The 13,513-nt window shown below is 40.0% G+C and overlaps 1 protein-coding gene and 1 long non-coding RNA gene across 3 annotated transcripts; one reads left to right on the top strand and one right to left on the bottom strand.

Moving 5' to 3' along the window:
• The first annotated feature begins 733 nt into the window (after positions 1–733).
• Positions 734–3,001, top strand: LOC128413192 (uncharacterized). Its single transcript, XR_008330271.1, has 3 exons — positions 734–1,596; positions 1,982–2,035; positions 2,897–3,001. It is a non-coding gene; the product is annotated as an uncharacterized LOC128413192 (long non-coding RNA).
• Positions 1,716–13,333, bottom strand: ASB11 (ankyrin repeat and SOCS box containing 11). 2 transcript variants are annotated; one of them, XM_053387175.1, is made up of 7 exons: positions 12,338–13,333; positions 9,043–9,122; positions 7,901–8,008; positions 5,071–5,221; positions 4,093–4,227; positions 2,756–2,947; positions 1,716–2,125 (listed from the first exon to the last, which is right to left on the bottom strand). In XM_053387175.1, the coding sequence occupies exons 1-7, from the start codon at positions 12,513–12,515 to the stop codon at positions 2,001–2,003; spliced, it is 969 nt and encodes a 322-aa protein (XP_053243150.1). In that variant the 5' UTR covers positions 12,516–13,333; the 3' UTR covers positions 1,716–2,000. The 2 variants fall into 2 exon arrangements, with proteins under 2 accessions (XP_053243150.1, XP_053243149.1); XM_053387174.1 differs by lacking the exon at positions 12,338–13,333 and adding an exon at positions 10,504–10,774.
• Positions 13,334–13,513: the final 180 nt, after the last annotated feature.

The following is a 13,513-nucleotide window of genomic DNA, read 5'->3' as shown; positions in this document are numbered from 1 at the left end:
CTTGCTTATTGCTTTGACACAGGTCCAGCGCTGAGGGCCTTCTGGTGGTTCCCTCACTGCGAGAGGTGAGGTTGCAGGGAACCAGGAAGAGGGCCTTCTTGGTAGTGGTGCCTGTCCTGCAGAACGCCCTCCCAGCAGATGTCAAGGCAATAAACAACTATTTTACTTTTAAAAGACAACTGAAGGCGGCCCTGTTTAGGGAAGTTTTTAATGTCTGATGCTGTATTGTTTTTAATATTCGGTTGGAAGCTGCCCAGAGTGGATGTGGAAACCCAGCCAGATGGGTGGGGTATAAATAATAAATTATTATTATTATTATTATTATTATTATTATTATTATTATTATTAAGACACAGAAGAGATCGCTTGGACAGTGAAGTAATTGATAGTCACTGTTTTACTTATTATATCAACTGCTCCGTGAAGAAAGGTTGCAGCATTTGGGACTTTGTTGTTTGGAGAAAGGATGAGTAAGAAGTGACGTAACAGACATTATAAAATTATGGATGGCGTGGAGAAAGTGGACAGAGAAAAGCCCACCCCCCACCCATGCTAGAACTTGTGGACCTCCAATGAACTGGAATGCTGAAACGTTAAGCACAATTAAAATTTAGTTACGTTATGGAACCTACTGCTACAGGACGCTTGTATATTTCCCACAGGCATCTGTTTATCCACTGTGAGAACAGGATGCTAGACTAGATGGGCATTTTCTTATGTCTCAGACAAGTCACCTTGTCACATATCTGGCTCTGAGCAATGCAGCAGTAAACCTGCATTATTGTGCACTCTGCCTAAATAATAGTGAGATTGTTTGGCACTCAGATATCACAGGAAATAGTGAACGTGAATTGGCAAAAAGTTTAATATTTGACAAAATGAACTGGTTTTGTGGAAAAGAGAGCAAAACTAGGGCTGCCATATGTCTGGGATTTCAAAGACGGAATTGACATCCAGGGGGAATTGCCGAAAGGTGACGCTTTGTCCTGGTTTTTAAGCAAGTTAATTGAAAAATCACATTTTTATTTGTGTTTTTGTAAAAATAAAAAACAGCACACACACAACCCTCAAACTTAGGGGTTTGTCTAAAAAAAGCTCAACTTAGGGGTCCTGGTTTCTACTTTTTGGAGTATGTCAACCCTAGCAAAACCGTTTCTGAAATAGATCCACCAAGATTCAAAACGTTCACCTGGTCTCAGAGAGCCCTCCTGTGTACATTTAAGTAGAGTTAGCTTTTAATGGCAAAAATTGCAGGTAATTTTCACAGGCAGAAAGATAACTGTTTTCTACAATGGACTAGATGTTACTGATTCAGTGTCATTTATCTTTTCAGAGACTAAGCAATCAACCATTTCCCGTGAATCCATTTGTTCTGCTTCATACTGTATGTGCCTGTGATAACGCCAGCATTAATGGATCCTCTTCCTCCTCTTTTAAAGCAGATGAGAAAGTATGAGCTTGTTGTTATACCAGGTGTATTTTCATCTTCTAGGTGTTGGCTAATCCTGTTCTGAATTTTAATGACCTTAAAAAAGGATATGGCAATTGAATTATATACTCTGCTTATCAAAGAACAAAGGACAAAGTAACTTGCAGGTAAGTTTAGGTGTGTTTAATTAAAATGAAAAACATTTAATGGACTTACTGAACATCTACACCAGTTAAAATGTAAGAATATGGATGTGCTGTAGATGTAGTATAAAGTAGTACTAATACAAAGAGGTACAATAAACCATGAGGAAGGTATGAGAAGAACCCTAGAGCCCATTTTGCTGTGATTACATAGAAACTGCTTCATTTTGGCTAAACATTTGAAAAGCAAACTTTCAACCTCCAGAACAAGCTTTGCACAGAAAATAATGCACAGATGCTCTTTTCAAGCTTCCTATATTATGGTTTTAAACCCCATGTGCCTTTGTTAATTTCCCCCCTGGTTTTTATTATATTAAGAGTAAACAATCTTTTTCATTGGTTCTGTTAGCCTACAAAGAACTGTAAGGTTATCGGAACAAAAGAAAATCTTCAAGTCGTTCAGGTAAGTGTAGTTTGTGGACTAAATAAAGGCATGATCGGCCCAAGCATTTTCGGATACACAATCGGCACAGTTGAGCCAGCCTAGGAGGGCCTGGAGAAAGAGAGAGACAAGAACAGTAGTATGAATTCAATAATGTCAACTCAGAGATAAGTACAGCATATATCAGTGGGCAGAAATCTAGTCTATAAGGAGACTGTGAATTAAGGGTAGGTAAATCCAGGTAAACAGCTAGATAGAAAAAGCATCATCAATTCAAATTTAGATTTTAGCTTCCCTTGGAATAATTGGGAACCTAGATTACACTATATGTTTATCTCACTAAATAATTTTTGAAGCACAATAATACATAACCTGGGCTTTAGTTAAACCAAAGTAATTTAATAAAATTTTCACTATTCTGTATATAGAGATAAATGCTACACTCTTGTCTGGTGGCTTCCCATTTCCATTTTTGCATTACAATTTAATGAGAGCCCCCAAAGTTCTGAAATGTTACAGGCATAGGATTTCCCAGATTTTTATGGACAGGCAAAGCAGATCACTTCCTTTCCCCATCTCCATATATTTCATTTGTATAGCCATGATCTAATTGGCTCAAATTTTCTTAAAGTCATTCGAGGACATCCCTGTAACCGATTAACCCCTAAGAACCTCTGTGGACAACAATAAGACCTGACAATTTGCAAGAAGCATGACAGTGACAAATGTCTAAGCCATTACCTTCCCGAAGCAACAGTGCCCGTTCAACAGAGCTATTAGGTGCAGCAAGATCAAGAGCACATTTTAATTCAGAATTTCTACATTTCAAGCTGGCCCCGTAGTCTGTTAACAAGTTGACAATTTCTGCACTGGATTTTCTAGCGGCTGCATGAAGTGGTGTGTCCAGTCCCTTACCCAGGTTGACACTAGCTCCTTGGAGAGAATGTATGGAAAGGAAAACAAACTAGTTAGCATTACATGGAAAGAAGACAAGAAGACAGGGAACTGAGGAACAGATAAGAGAAGTAGGGATGAAGTCTGCATTTAAAGGCAAACTTACTTAACTCACTTTTTGAAACAATATGTGAACTGAAATGCAACTATCCTTTGAAATTCAGATTTCTTTGAATTTTGCTGTGCCGTTCTCCAGACAAGTAATGTGCACAAAATGCATTTACTAGGGTAAAATATGCATAGAAATGCATTTATTAATGGAAATAACATACCAAAATGCATTTGTTAATGGAAATAAAATACCAAAATGCATTCTGTTAGGGAAAATTACTTGCAAAAATGACATCATCTTCATCATCATCACAACAACAACTACAATAATATCTTAGCCCCTGGAACCAAGACTAGCTCCAACCTCCAAAAGTGGGGTATACTGACACCAGTCCTCCTTTTCCTTCAGGCAAGGACAATTCTCAAGGCTTGGGGTAATAAATATTATTTAGGGAGATGAGGGAGCATCCCACTGATGCCTGTCCCTCCCAGGCACCAGGGCAGTTGATTTCTTGCAGTCTCCCTAGGCTCGGAGATGTAGCACAACAACAAACTTCCCTCAGCAACTTCCCGACTTGGCCGGGCTACATGTTCTGCTTGCCTCTAGGAAATGGAAGCTTAGGAACTGGAGGTGATAACAGGCCAAGGTCCGCACAGAATGTTCCAGACTTGCATATATATCTCCCTGTCAGCCATTTGGAGTATTTTTTTTTGTTTATTTATTTTTTGAGTTTCAACACTATTTACAAAGATACAGTAAAAACAACTAAAACAGTTTGTTTTAATAGGGGGGGGGGAATAAGATGGGTTTAAAAACAATACAAAATAAACACCTTTACACCCAGCTGGATAAGCTTGTTGAAACAAAAATGTCTTCAGTGGTTTCTGGAAATTACAAATAGCGGACAGCTGCCGTATCTCAACAGAGGTGCTGTTCCACAGAACAGGGACAGCTGCCCTGAAAGCCTTGCTCCATCTTGCGATGGAGTGGGTTCCTGATAGAGTGTTGGGATGTTTAGGAATGCAGCAGCCCACCAACCCCATCGAAGAAAACCCAACACACGCCAGAATACCTAGTTCTAAAAGTTTCTTGACACAGTCTGTCCTTTGATTCACGCAGGCCACATACAGTACTGTTCCATGCTGTGGGTTTTCTTGGTCCACATCAACACCATTGGCTAAAAGAATTTCCATACACTCCCTGTGGCCTATGTAAACACAGAGAGGAGAAACCCTTGTTGAACTATAGGGCAGCAAGTGGCCTAGAAACCCCCTAGCTCCATAACTAGACATTCCTAAACCCCATTGACCTGAATCCTGCCTCTGAGGAATGATGTGGGATGGACTGCTTAACCATAGCTGTCAACTTTCAGATTTGAAAATAAGGGATCAGCAACCTCACCTGTCCCTGGGACAGTCTACAGGATATCTAACAATCCAGGATAGCAGCAGGAAGCAGTGAGAAATGGCGCTGGAATAATTGAATTTCCAGCAAAAAAAGGGGGATGTTGACAGCTATGTGCTTAACTCTTCCCCCACAGCCATTTTTCTACTCAAAATCTCCTCCAGCTGCTTCCCTTCCCTTTGTTTATGGATTGTATTTCTTTGTCACACAATCACTGTTTGCCCACCAATTTCCTGCCCAAATTCCACATGCACCTTATTTCTATTTACTTATTTAGAAAGGTTTTGTCCCCATCCTCTTCCATGCTGAGTTCTACAATGGTTAACACTGTGACTTAGGTGGAAGATGAGGAAGCTGACAGGCAGGATCCTCTCCTGGGCTGGTTGAAGACTGAGGTTGGTGAGGCAGCTTCCAGGGATCCTGAGTCTCCCAGCATCACCAATGAAGCTTAATGCCTCTGATAACTGTTCATGGCTTTCTACCTGCTCTGCTCATCAACAGTGGCCCAGAACTGGGAGGGCAGGGGGAATGGGCTGGACCCACCTTGTTAGGCAGTCAATTGGAATCTCATTTGGGACCAACAAGCTCTGTAGCGAATCTGACATTCTTGTATCTAGTTAAAATTGTCCAAAACCACTACTGTTACCTCTCTTGACAGCTTCATGAATGGGGGAAGCAAAATGATTCTCCAGTTGCGGCCGGGCACCAAATTCAAGCAGCATATCGACACTAGGGGCACTGCCACAACGGCAAGCATTAAACAGAGGTGTGATCCCATCTAAAGTGACTGCATTCACCTGCAACACAGAACAAAGACAAGACTGAGGGTGTGGGTGGATGCCGTTGGAGAGTCAAGCACTTCTTGTTAGAGATTTCTTTTTATGGTATTTGTTGTTGTTTTTTAATTATAAATTTTTTATTCATATTTGCACATATATCCAGGAAAAACATAAACAAAAAATCCACCACATACCTTATACAAATTATATCCACTTCACAAATCATAAATAAAATACATAACTGAGTTAGTCTCAACTGAGCCTTGGACTTCCCTCCACTCCTTTGGTAAGTATCGAATAAATTATATAGTCGCGTACTTTTTAACTCTTTTACATAGGCCTTTCCCGCTGTTAGAGTTATTTCAACCCCGCCAGTGTCACCTGAGATTTAGATTCCATATACATTAAATATTTCTTCCAATTATCATGAAATTTCTGTTCGTCTTGGTCCCTTACTCTTCCTGATATTCTGTCAAGCTCAGCATAATTTATCATTTTAACCTGCCAATCACTTATGTTGGGTATTACTTCTAATTTCCAATTTTGTGCTAACATAATTCTTGCAGCTGTCGTAGCATATAGAAACAAGATCTTGTCTTCTTTTTTAATTTCTTTACCGACCATTCCTAACAAAAAAGCTTCTGGCTTTTTAGGAAATGTATATTTCAAGATTTTTTTAAGTTCATTATAGACCAATTCCCAAAAGCCTCTCACTTTGCAACACGACCACCACATATGGTAGAGGTCACCTTCTACCTCTCTACATTTCCAGCATCTTTTATCCTTCAACTTATAAATCTTCGCTAGTTTCACTGGTGTGTGATACCACCTGTAGATCATTTTCCACAGGTTTTCCTTTAGTGCCGTGCATGCCGTAAATCTCATATTCTTGTTCCATAGTTCCAACCACCTCTCAAAGTCGATGTTATATCCAATATCTATCGCCCACTTAGTCATAGCCTCCTTCACCTCCTCATCTTTTGTATACCACTTCAGCAAAATATCATATATCCTTGACAGTGTTTTGTTCTTACCTTCTATAACTTCTACATTAAATTTAGATTTTTTATCTTCAAATCCTACTTTCTTTTTGTCTTCTTTTAGCAGATCATTTACTTGGTGGTATTGCAACCACCCTGTAAATAAATTTTTGATCTCTTCATATGGTCTAAGTTTAATCCCTTGATCTGTCTTCCAAATTAGTTCTTCATAGGTGGCATTCTTCCCTTCCATGTTTATTTTTTTTATAGTTAACACCTCTATTGGTGAAATCCACCAAGGTGTCTTCCTTTCCAATATATTTTTATTTCTTTCCCATACTTGGAATAGTGGTCCCCTAAAAATATGATTTAGAAAGCCTCTATGAACTTTCACCTTTTCGTACCACAGGTACGAGTGCCACCCGTACCTGTTATCGAAACCTTCCAAGTCCAAGATGTCCCTATTTTCCAATCTTATCCAATCCTTCAGCCACAATAAACACGCCGCTTCATAATATAAACTTAGATCCGGTAGAGAGAATCCCCCTCTTTCTTTTTTGTCCACCAATATTTTCATTTTTATTCGTGGTCTTTTGCCTTGCCAGATGTATCTCGCTAAGGCTCTTTGCCACTCTTTACACTGCTTTAGACCTTTTAGTACCGGAATGGTTTGGAACAAAAATAACATTCTGGGGAGAATGTTCATTTTGATAACTGCTATCCTCCCCAGAAAAGATAACCTCAATCTCTCCCAGATTTCAAGATCTTTCTTAATATTCTTCCAAGTGACTTCATAATTATCCTTATATAGGTTAATATTTTTCGCTGATATCCACACTCCAAGATATTTCACTTTCTTTGCTGTCATAATTCCCATCTTTTGTTCTAGTTCTACAATATCTTCCTTAGTTAGATTTTTAGTCAACATTTTAGTCTTATTTTTATTAATCTTGAGGCCTGACACCGCTCCAAACTCTTCAAATTTTTGCAAGGCTTCTTTCATACTATTTTTTGGGTCTTCTAGAGTTAATACAATATCATCCGCGAAAGCTTTTATCTTATGTTCTTTAGTCCCTACCTTAATCCCTTTCACTTCCACTGCCTCTCTCAGTCTCTTAGTAAGTACTTCAAGTACTGTTATAAATAACAGAGGAGACAGGGGGCAGCTCTTTTTATGGTATTTGTGCCTACTTTTAACTCTTCCATTCTGATTATCTTCTTGGACATTCCCAATAATACAAAATGCACACAGCTCTCCTGTTAGCTCCCATTTTGAAGCAGCATCTCTCATACAGTGGTACCTCAGGTTAAGAACTTCATTCGTTTCGGAGGTCCGTTCTTAACCTGAAACTGTTCTTAACCTGAGGTACCACTTTAGCTAATGGGGCCTCCCGCTGCCACCACGGCGCTGCTGCGTGATTTCTGTTCTCATCCTGAAGCAAAGTTCTTAACTCGAGGTACTATTTCTGGGTTAGCGGAGTCTGTAACCTGAAGCATCTGTAACCCGAGGTACCACTGTACAGGAAAGCAGAGGCATAGCTCCAGGGGGCTAGCCAGGTTTTTTGCCCTGGGTGAATCCTCCAGAGGGGCAACCATTGAAGCTCCCAGCCTCTGTGTGCATACACAAATGCGCGTGGAGGGTGTGCCAAACTGGGTCTTTGACCCTGGTGAAATAAAGCCTAGTTTAACCCCTGCAGGAAGTCATGGTAGTACTCACCCGAGCACCATGTTCCAGTAACACTTTTGCACAAGCAACATGGCCACCCAAGCAAGCCTCGTGAAGAGCAGTAACATGGTCTATTGTAACAATGTTCACGTTGAACCCCTGCAGTTGAGAACAAAAGGTATGGATAATAAGCGATTCCAAAAAAATAATAATGTATAGCTACATAGATTTAATATTGGCATGAAATAAAACATCCTTTTCAAGTGGTTAGATTTGTGGTTCGGCAAAATTAATTTGCAAGAGTTCTCCCAGAACAAGCATAGTTTAAGCAATCCAGTTTCTCTAACTGAAGAGAGATTGGATGCAAGAGGTATAAAATATCAGACTGCTACACTATCTTACCTACCAGTACTTCACGGGGCTCTTGTGAGAACAAAATAGAGGGAACATGGATACCACTCTGCATTACTTCAAGGAAAGGTGAAATAAAAATGCAATTTTAAAAATAATTTTAAAAAACTCTTAACATAGCAACATTACTCAGCAATAGAGCCTTCTCCACAATATGAACTAATTGATGTGCTCAGTTCCCCTCGAAACAGAATTTTGTGGGGAATCAGTGTGAAGACAGGTAAGTAGAGAATCTGGTAAGAAATTGATTAATAAATCACCCATTGTCTCCTTATGGATGCTGAACTGGTGTGAGCATGAGCAAAGTTTGTGAAGAAAAACTGCATTGGGAGAAAAAGAACTATGAACACGGCTGCTTCTAAAGAATTCATGGTTTTGGACTTCTGCTACACCAATACTTCAGGCTGCAGTCTAGAACTTATCCCTCTCTTGTGTTGTTCCAAAAAATTGACACTTTCACCACTACAATAAACAGATCTGGAAAAGGAGGTGGATTTTTGTTTCTAAATCTTGGTGAAAACACCCTGGGCAACCTGCAGTCATTGTGTGAATTGGCCCTAAGTTTATTCCCTTTCATGCAATCTTTGCAAGCTCTGCTCAGTTCAATTTTGAATTTGCACACTCAACACTGAATTTATTTGTGTAGTCTGTATGCATTGTTGTGAATAGAATGTTTGGGGTGCAATCCTATACACACTTAACCTGAGGGCAAGTCTCATTGCTGCTCAGTAGACATGTAGGATTGCATTGTAAAATCAGGGAAGTATATTAGGGTTTCTTACCTGTGCTATCAAGGTTTTCAACGAGAGGAGGCGCCCTTGAAAGGCAGCTTCGTGAAGGGGAGATCTGTCTGCCCATGAGCCTAAAATAAGATCACTGAAGGATAAGTCTATAGAACAGAGGTTTACAGAGGTGTAAATACAATTATGCCCCTTTTTATAGAGGTATGTTATTTGGGCATTTCTTGAGGGAAAATGGCATCCTCAAGTTCTCTCCTTTGCTATAACATGCAGAATCACTTTCTGCCCAGAAACCTTGGATAGGTAGTATATAGATTATGATGATGATGAAGATGATGAAGAAGAAGACGTCTACCATGCTCTGATATCAAACACATATGTATTCCTCCACTCGCCACCATCAGTGGCCCAATGCAAATGATTTTGCTTTAACATGGGGCAGGGAACAGTGTCTGAACCGAGCATTAGGCTGTTATCTCCCCCACCTCCCACAAGCCAAATTTAACAAGTAGGTGGGGCCACTCACCTGTCGATTGCCTGACAACATAATGAAATCAAGCCATGTGGGCTGCACACTCTGCACAACCTGACAATCTGCCTATTGTCATGTCTCGCAAAACCTATTGCAAGACCCTAGTAGACAGCCATTTGAAACACTTTGCAAGACTCAGCCATCAGAAACTGGTGACCAGACTTCTGTTCCTTCACGGCCCATTTGGAGTCAATAATGAGAGAGAGAGAGAGAGAGAGAGAACAACCATACTTCTGTTGTGATCTTGTGCATGCATACAGGGCTGTCTTTACCTGGGGGTGCAAGGGGCGCCAAATGTTCACCTCTCGATCGGTGGCAGTGAAAAGCAATGGAGCAGAAGTCCCCGCCCCTCCTCTGTTCCTCTGTTACTCCATAGCATCAAACAAAAGCAGTTTTTTTCTGCTGCGCTGTTGTTACAGGTGAGTGATCCCCCCCCCGAAAAAAGGTCAGCAACTTTGAGTTCACCCCCCTAATGCAGGATCAAAGGGGCGCTGGGTGGATCTTTGCACCCTGGCGGTGCATATGCTAAAGACAGCCCTGCATGCGTATCTGGCAGTCAAATCCCACTGAGCACAGTGTGACTTACTTCTGAATAAATAGGTGCACACAGTAAATCCATGTAATTTTTATTGTGATATATAGCAGGGGCTCCAGTTACATTAAGCAGAACTGTGCCAGTTTTGTGATTAATTGACATCACCTTCCATTTTCCGTAACTGGGGTTTGGCTCTCTTAAGCCATGAAGCTCAAGGGAGCAAATATTGCCTTACCTGCAATGCTGCAAACAAGAGATGCATTAACGTACAAAATAGCGCGAAATGTGAGGGTTAAATATAACCATGAAAACAAGAACAGGCCCAGGCTATAAATATCTGTACGTGTCCGTCTTTTAAGTACAAGCTTTCTACATGCAGCTGCCTAATGTATTTGCACAAAGAGAGCTATAGTTTTCTAAGCAATCTAGAACATACCTCCTTGAAACATATGACAAATGTAATTCCCATAAGGTACACCTCTTAAGGCTCCAGGTACTGAAGGCATCCCGGAAACGGTATTTTTCATGAAGCTCTGAGGGTAAATGCAGCAGCGCTGGACAGCATTACTTTAAAGCTTAGCGGTAACGGTGTGTAAGTAATCTAATCGAGGTCAGAGTTGGTGGTCAGGTGGTGTTTTGAAAAACGATACTGAGTTTGACAGACTGGCAAAAGGCAACGTGGCAGAGAAAAAGAGCGTAGATAACCAACACCTTTTCATGTGCCCAAAGCTAACCATCTAAATTGTTTGTTTTAAAAAAAAAAATTAAGTCTTCAGTGATGGAAACTGATGTGTTTGAAAATAAACATATGCTACCATATAGAATTGCAGAGGTAAGTGGGAACTGCAGGCCATAAAATGTAGAGAGATTAATAATATCATTAATAACCATTACTGCTTCTGACAGATTTACTGACTCCAACGGGACAGCTCATTGATACTTATGTAGCCTAGACACAGATAAATTATACCTAATAAATATTATAATTGGAGCATTTACCAAGCATTTTGTCTCCATGACTGATATTTGAAAAGCCACATTGTTGCAATTGTGTATTTAAAAGCAGTTTTTCTCCCCTGTTCATGTTTGACATTGCAGATTAAAATTAGTACCATGCACAACTGTTTGTATTTGCAAGGCTATGAGAATAGGAAATAAGCCGGCGATAATGGAAGATTTTTGCTGATGTCAGTTTAAATGATGTTAAAACCCCCTATCCCTGCATTCTCCATCGTTTTATTGCCATGGATGACTCATAAGTAGCCAGGACTGGGATGAACCCAGAAGGACATAAAGTCAACACATCTGGCCAATGACCCAAGCTTAACATTTTGTGATTCATTCACATATAGTAAAGTTGTAAACTTGCTGCCCTGCTTGGCAGAGAAAGCAGGAACAATCCAGTTTCATCTCTCCAATAAAAGCGAGCCAAGCCACGTGCAACTGCTGTTCAAGCAGACATTTTACTCTCCCAGCAAGTGTCTTCTTTCAGAAAAGGCATATTCTAAATCTTTTGCATTGTTGTATGCATAATGATAGGGACGCGGGTGGTGCTGTGGGTAAAAGCCTCAGCGCCTAGGACTTGTCGATTGTCAGGTCGGTGGTTCGAATCCCCGCGGCGGGGTGCGCTCCCGTTGCTCGGTCCCAGCACCTGCCAACCTAGCAGTTCGAAATCAACCCCGGGTGCAAGTAGATAAATAGGGACCACTTACTAGCGGCAAGGTAAACGGCGTTTCCGTGTGCTGCACTGGCTCACCAGATGCAGCTTGTCACGCTGGCCACATGACCCAGAAGTGTCTCCGGACAGCGCTGGCCCCCGGCCTCTTAAGTGAGATGGGCGCACAACCCTAGAGTCGGACACGACTGGCCCGAAAGGGCAGGGGTACCTTTACCTTTTACCTTATGCATAATGATGCAACAGACCCACAATAGACTGCATTAAATAAATACCGAAATAGTTTAAATAGCAGCATTGCAGAATTCTGGCTTTTAAAATGATAATAACAATAAAAAGAGAACCTTATTTCCTATAACAAAAATATGTATTACCTTGTATTGAAGCACATTGGTTTTCCCTGTGAATCTTTAATTCTTCATCTTAGACATATTCATTCTAGCTTATGCTTGTATTAACAAAATCATACACATATTTATATTTCCAACTGGCTTGATGACAATGCAGTCATGAGTATCAATTTTTGACAATTTCAGTGATTTATTTATTTTTTAGATCAGTTAGTTTTTTTTAATATTTATCTCTACAATTTTACCTGGGGCTATTCCATAGATCTCTTCTGCTATCCTTGCAGCCTCTTTCCTGTTCCCTTTCACAATATAGAAATGGGTCAGTAAAGCCAAAGAGATTTTGATTAAGAGCTTGAAACAAAACAAAGCAAAGATTGCAAAATAAATGTTATTGAAAGCATAGAGTATCGTACTGCCTTCCATTTTGTTTTGCCCTTTGTATAACTTCACAGGTCTCCTAAGTTACATTCACTATTATTGGTGTCATATGACATCTATTTTAAACTCTCCGGCCGCTGATGTTCCTCTGTTACCAAAAATACACCCTGTTTTTGTCCCAAGCAAGCTATTGATATTAAATAACAATGCTTAGGATTAAAAGAGCTTAATGCTTTTCTCTTCCTGTTCAGATTTGTACAAATTCATGTTTATTTCATCCATGTTTATTTCATCCCACTGTATTCTATTTGTATATTCCATTTTAATATTTGTTAAAAGAGGAACAATCAGCCCTGTGATCTCACAAGGAAATGCAGCATTCAGCATTCCTAAATTTATATAGTAGTTTATTTAGGTTTGAGCTAATTTCTATGGACGTTTGCATAGAACATTTTCTTTTAATTCATATGTTTCGAAGTTGCAGTGTTTTAGGAACCTGTTAATAATGTCTGGACAACACTAGGTGGAGCTATTGGAATACAATATTTTCCTGTGTAATCTGTCACAGTGTGACAGGCCAAAAGAAAGGTTTATGCCTGCTTACCGTAGTCTAGACCAATTTACATCCACAAGACATTAATGAAAGTGGTCAGTTAATTGCCCTTAACACTAAAAGGAGATTAGCCCACATATGATAATTTGCTGCAAGCTACTGCAAAAAAAATTGCAAGCCATTTTCATTGCATGAATTTCAGGTCCACAAAATTGCCATTCTGCGAAAGCCATTTTCCAAATTGCATTTAACTCCCCCATCTACCTCATCATAAGTGAGTCTTATGGAGAAAGAACCATTTGGACAAATGTCAAACCACTTTGTGAGGGAAAAAAGATTTAGTGCTTGTTTTTCCCCAGCCTTCTTTAGTGAAGCCAGAATTGAACCTGGGACATTTGGTACATTTTATTCTTTATATATTGAATTTATATATTGCCCTATACCTAGGGGTCTTACTACTGTGCCTTACTACTAAGATACAGTCCTTTCC

The sequence above is a fragment of the Podarcis raffonei genome, chromosome 4 (assembly GCF_027172205.1).
Source record: "Podarcis raffonei isolate rPodRaf1 chromosome 4, rPodRaf1.pri, whole genome shotgun sequence".
NCBI lineage: Eukaryota > Metazoa > Chordata > Lepidosauria > Squamata > Lacertidae > Podarcis > Podarcis raffonei.
This window is presented reverse-complemented; position numbering and strand designations above follow the sequence as displayed.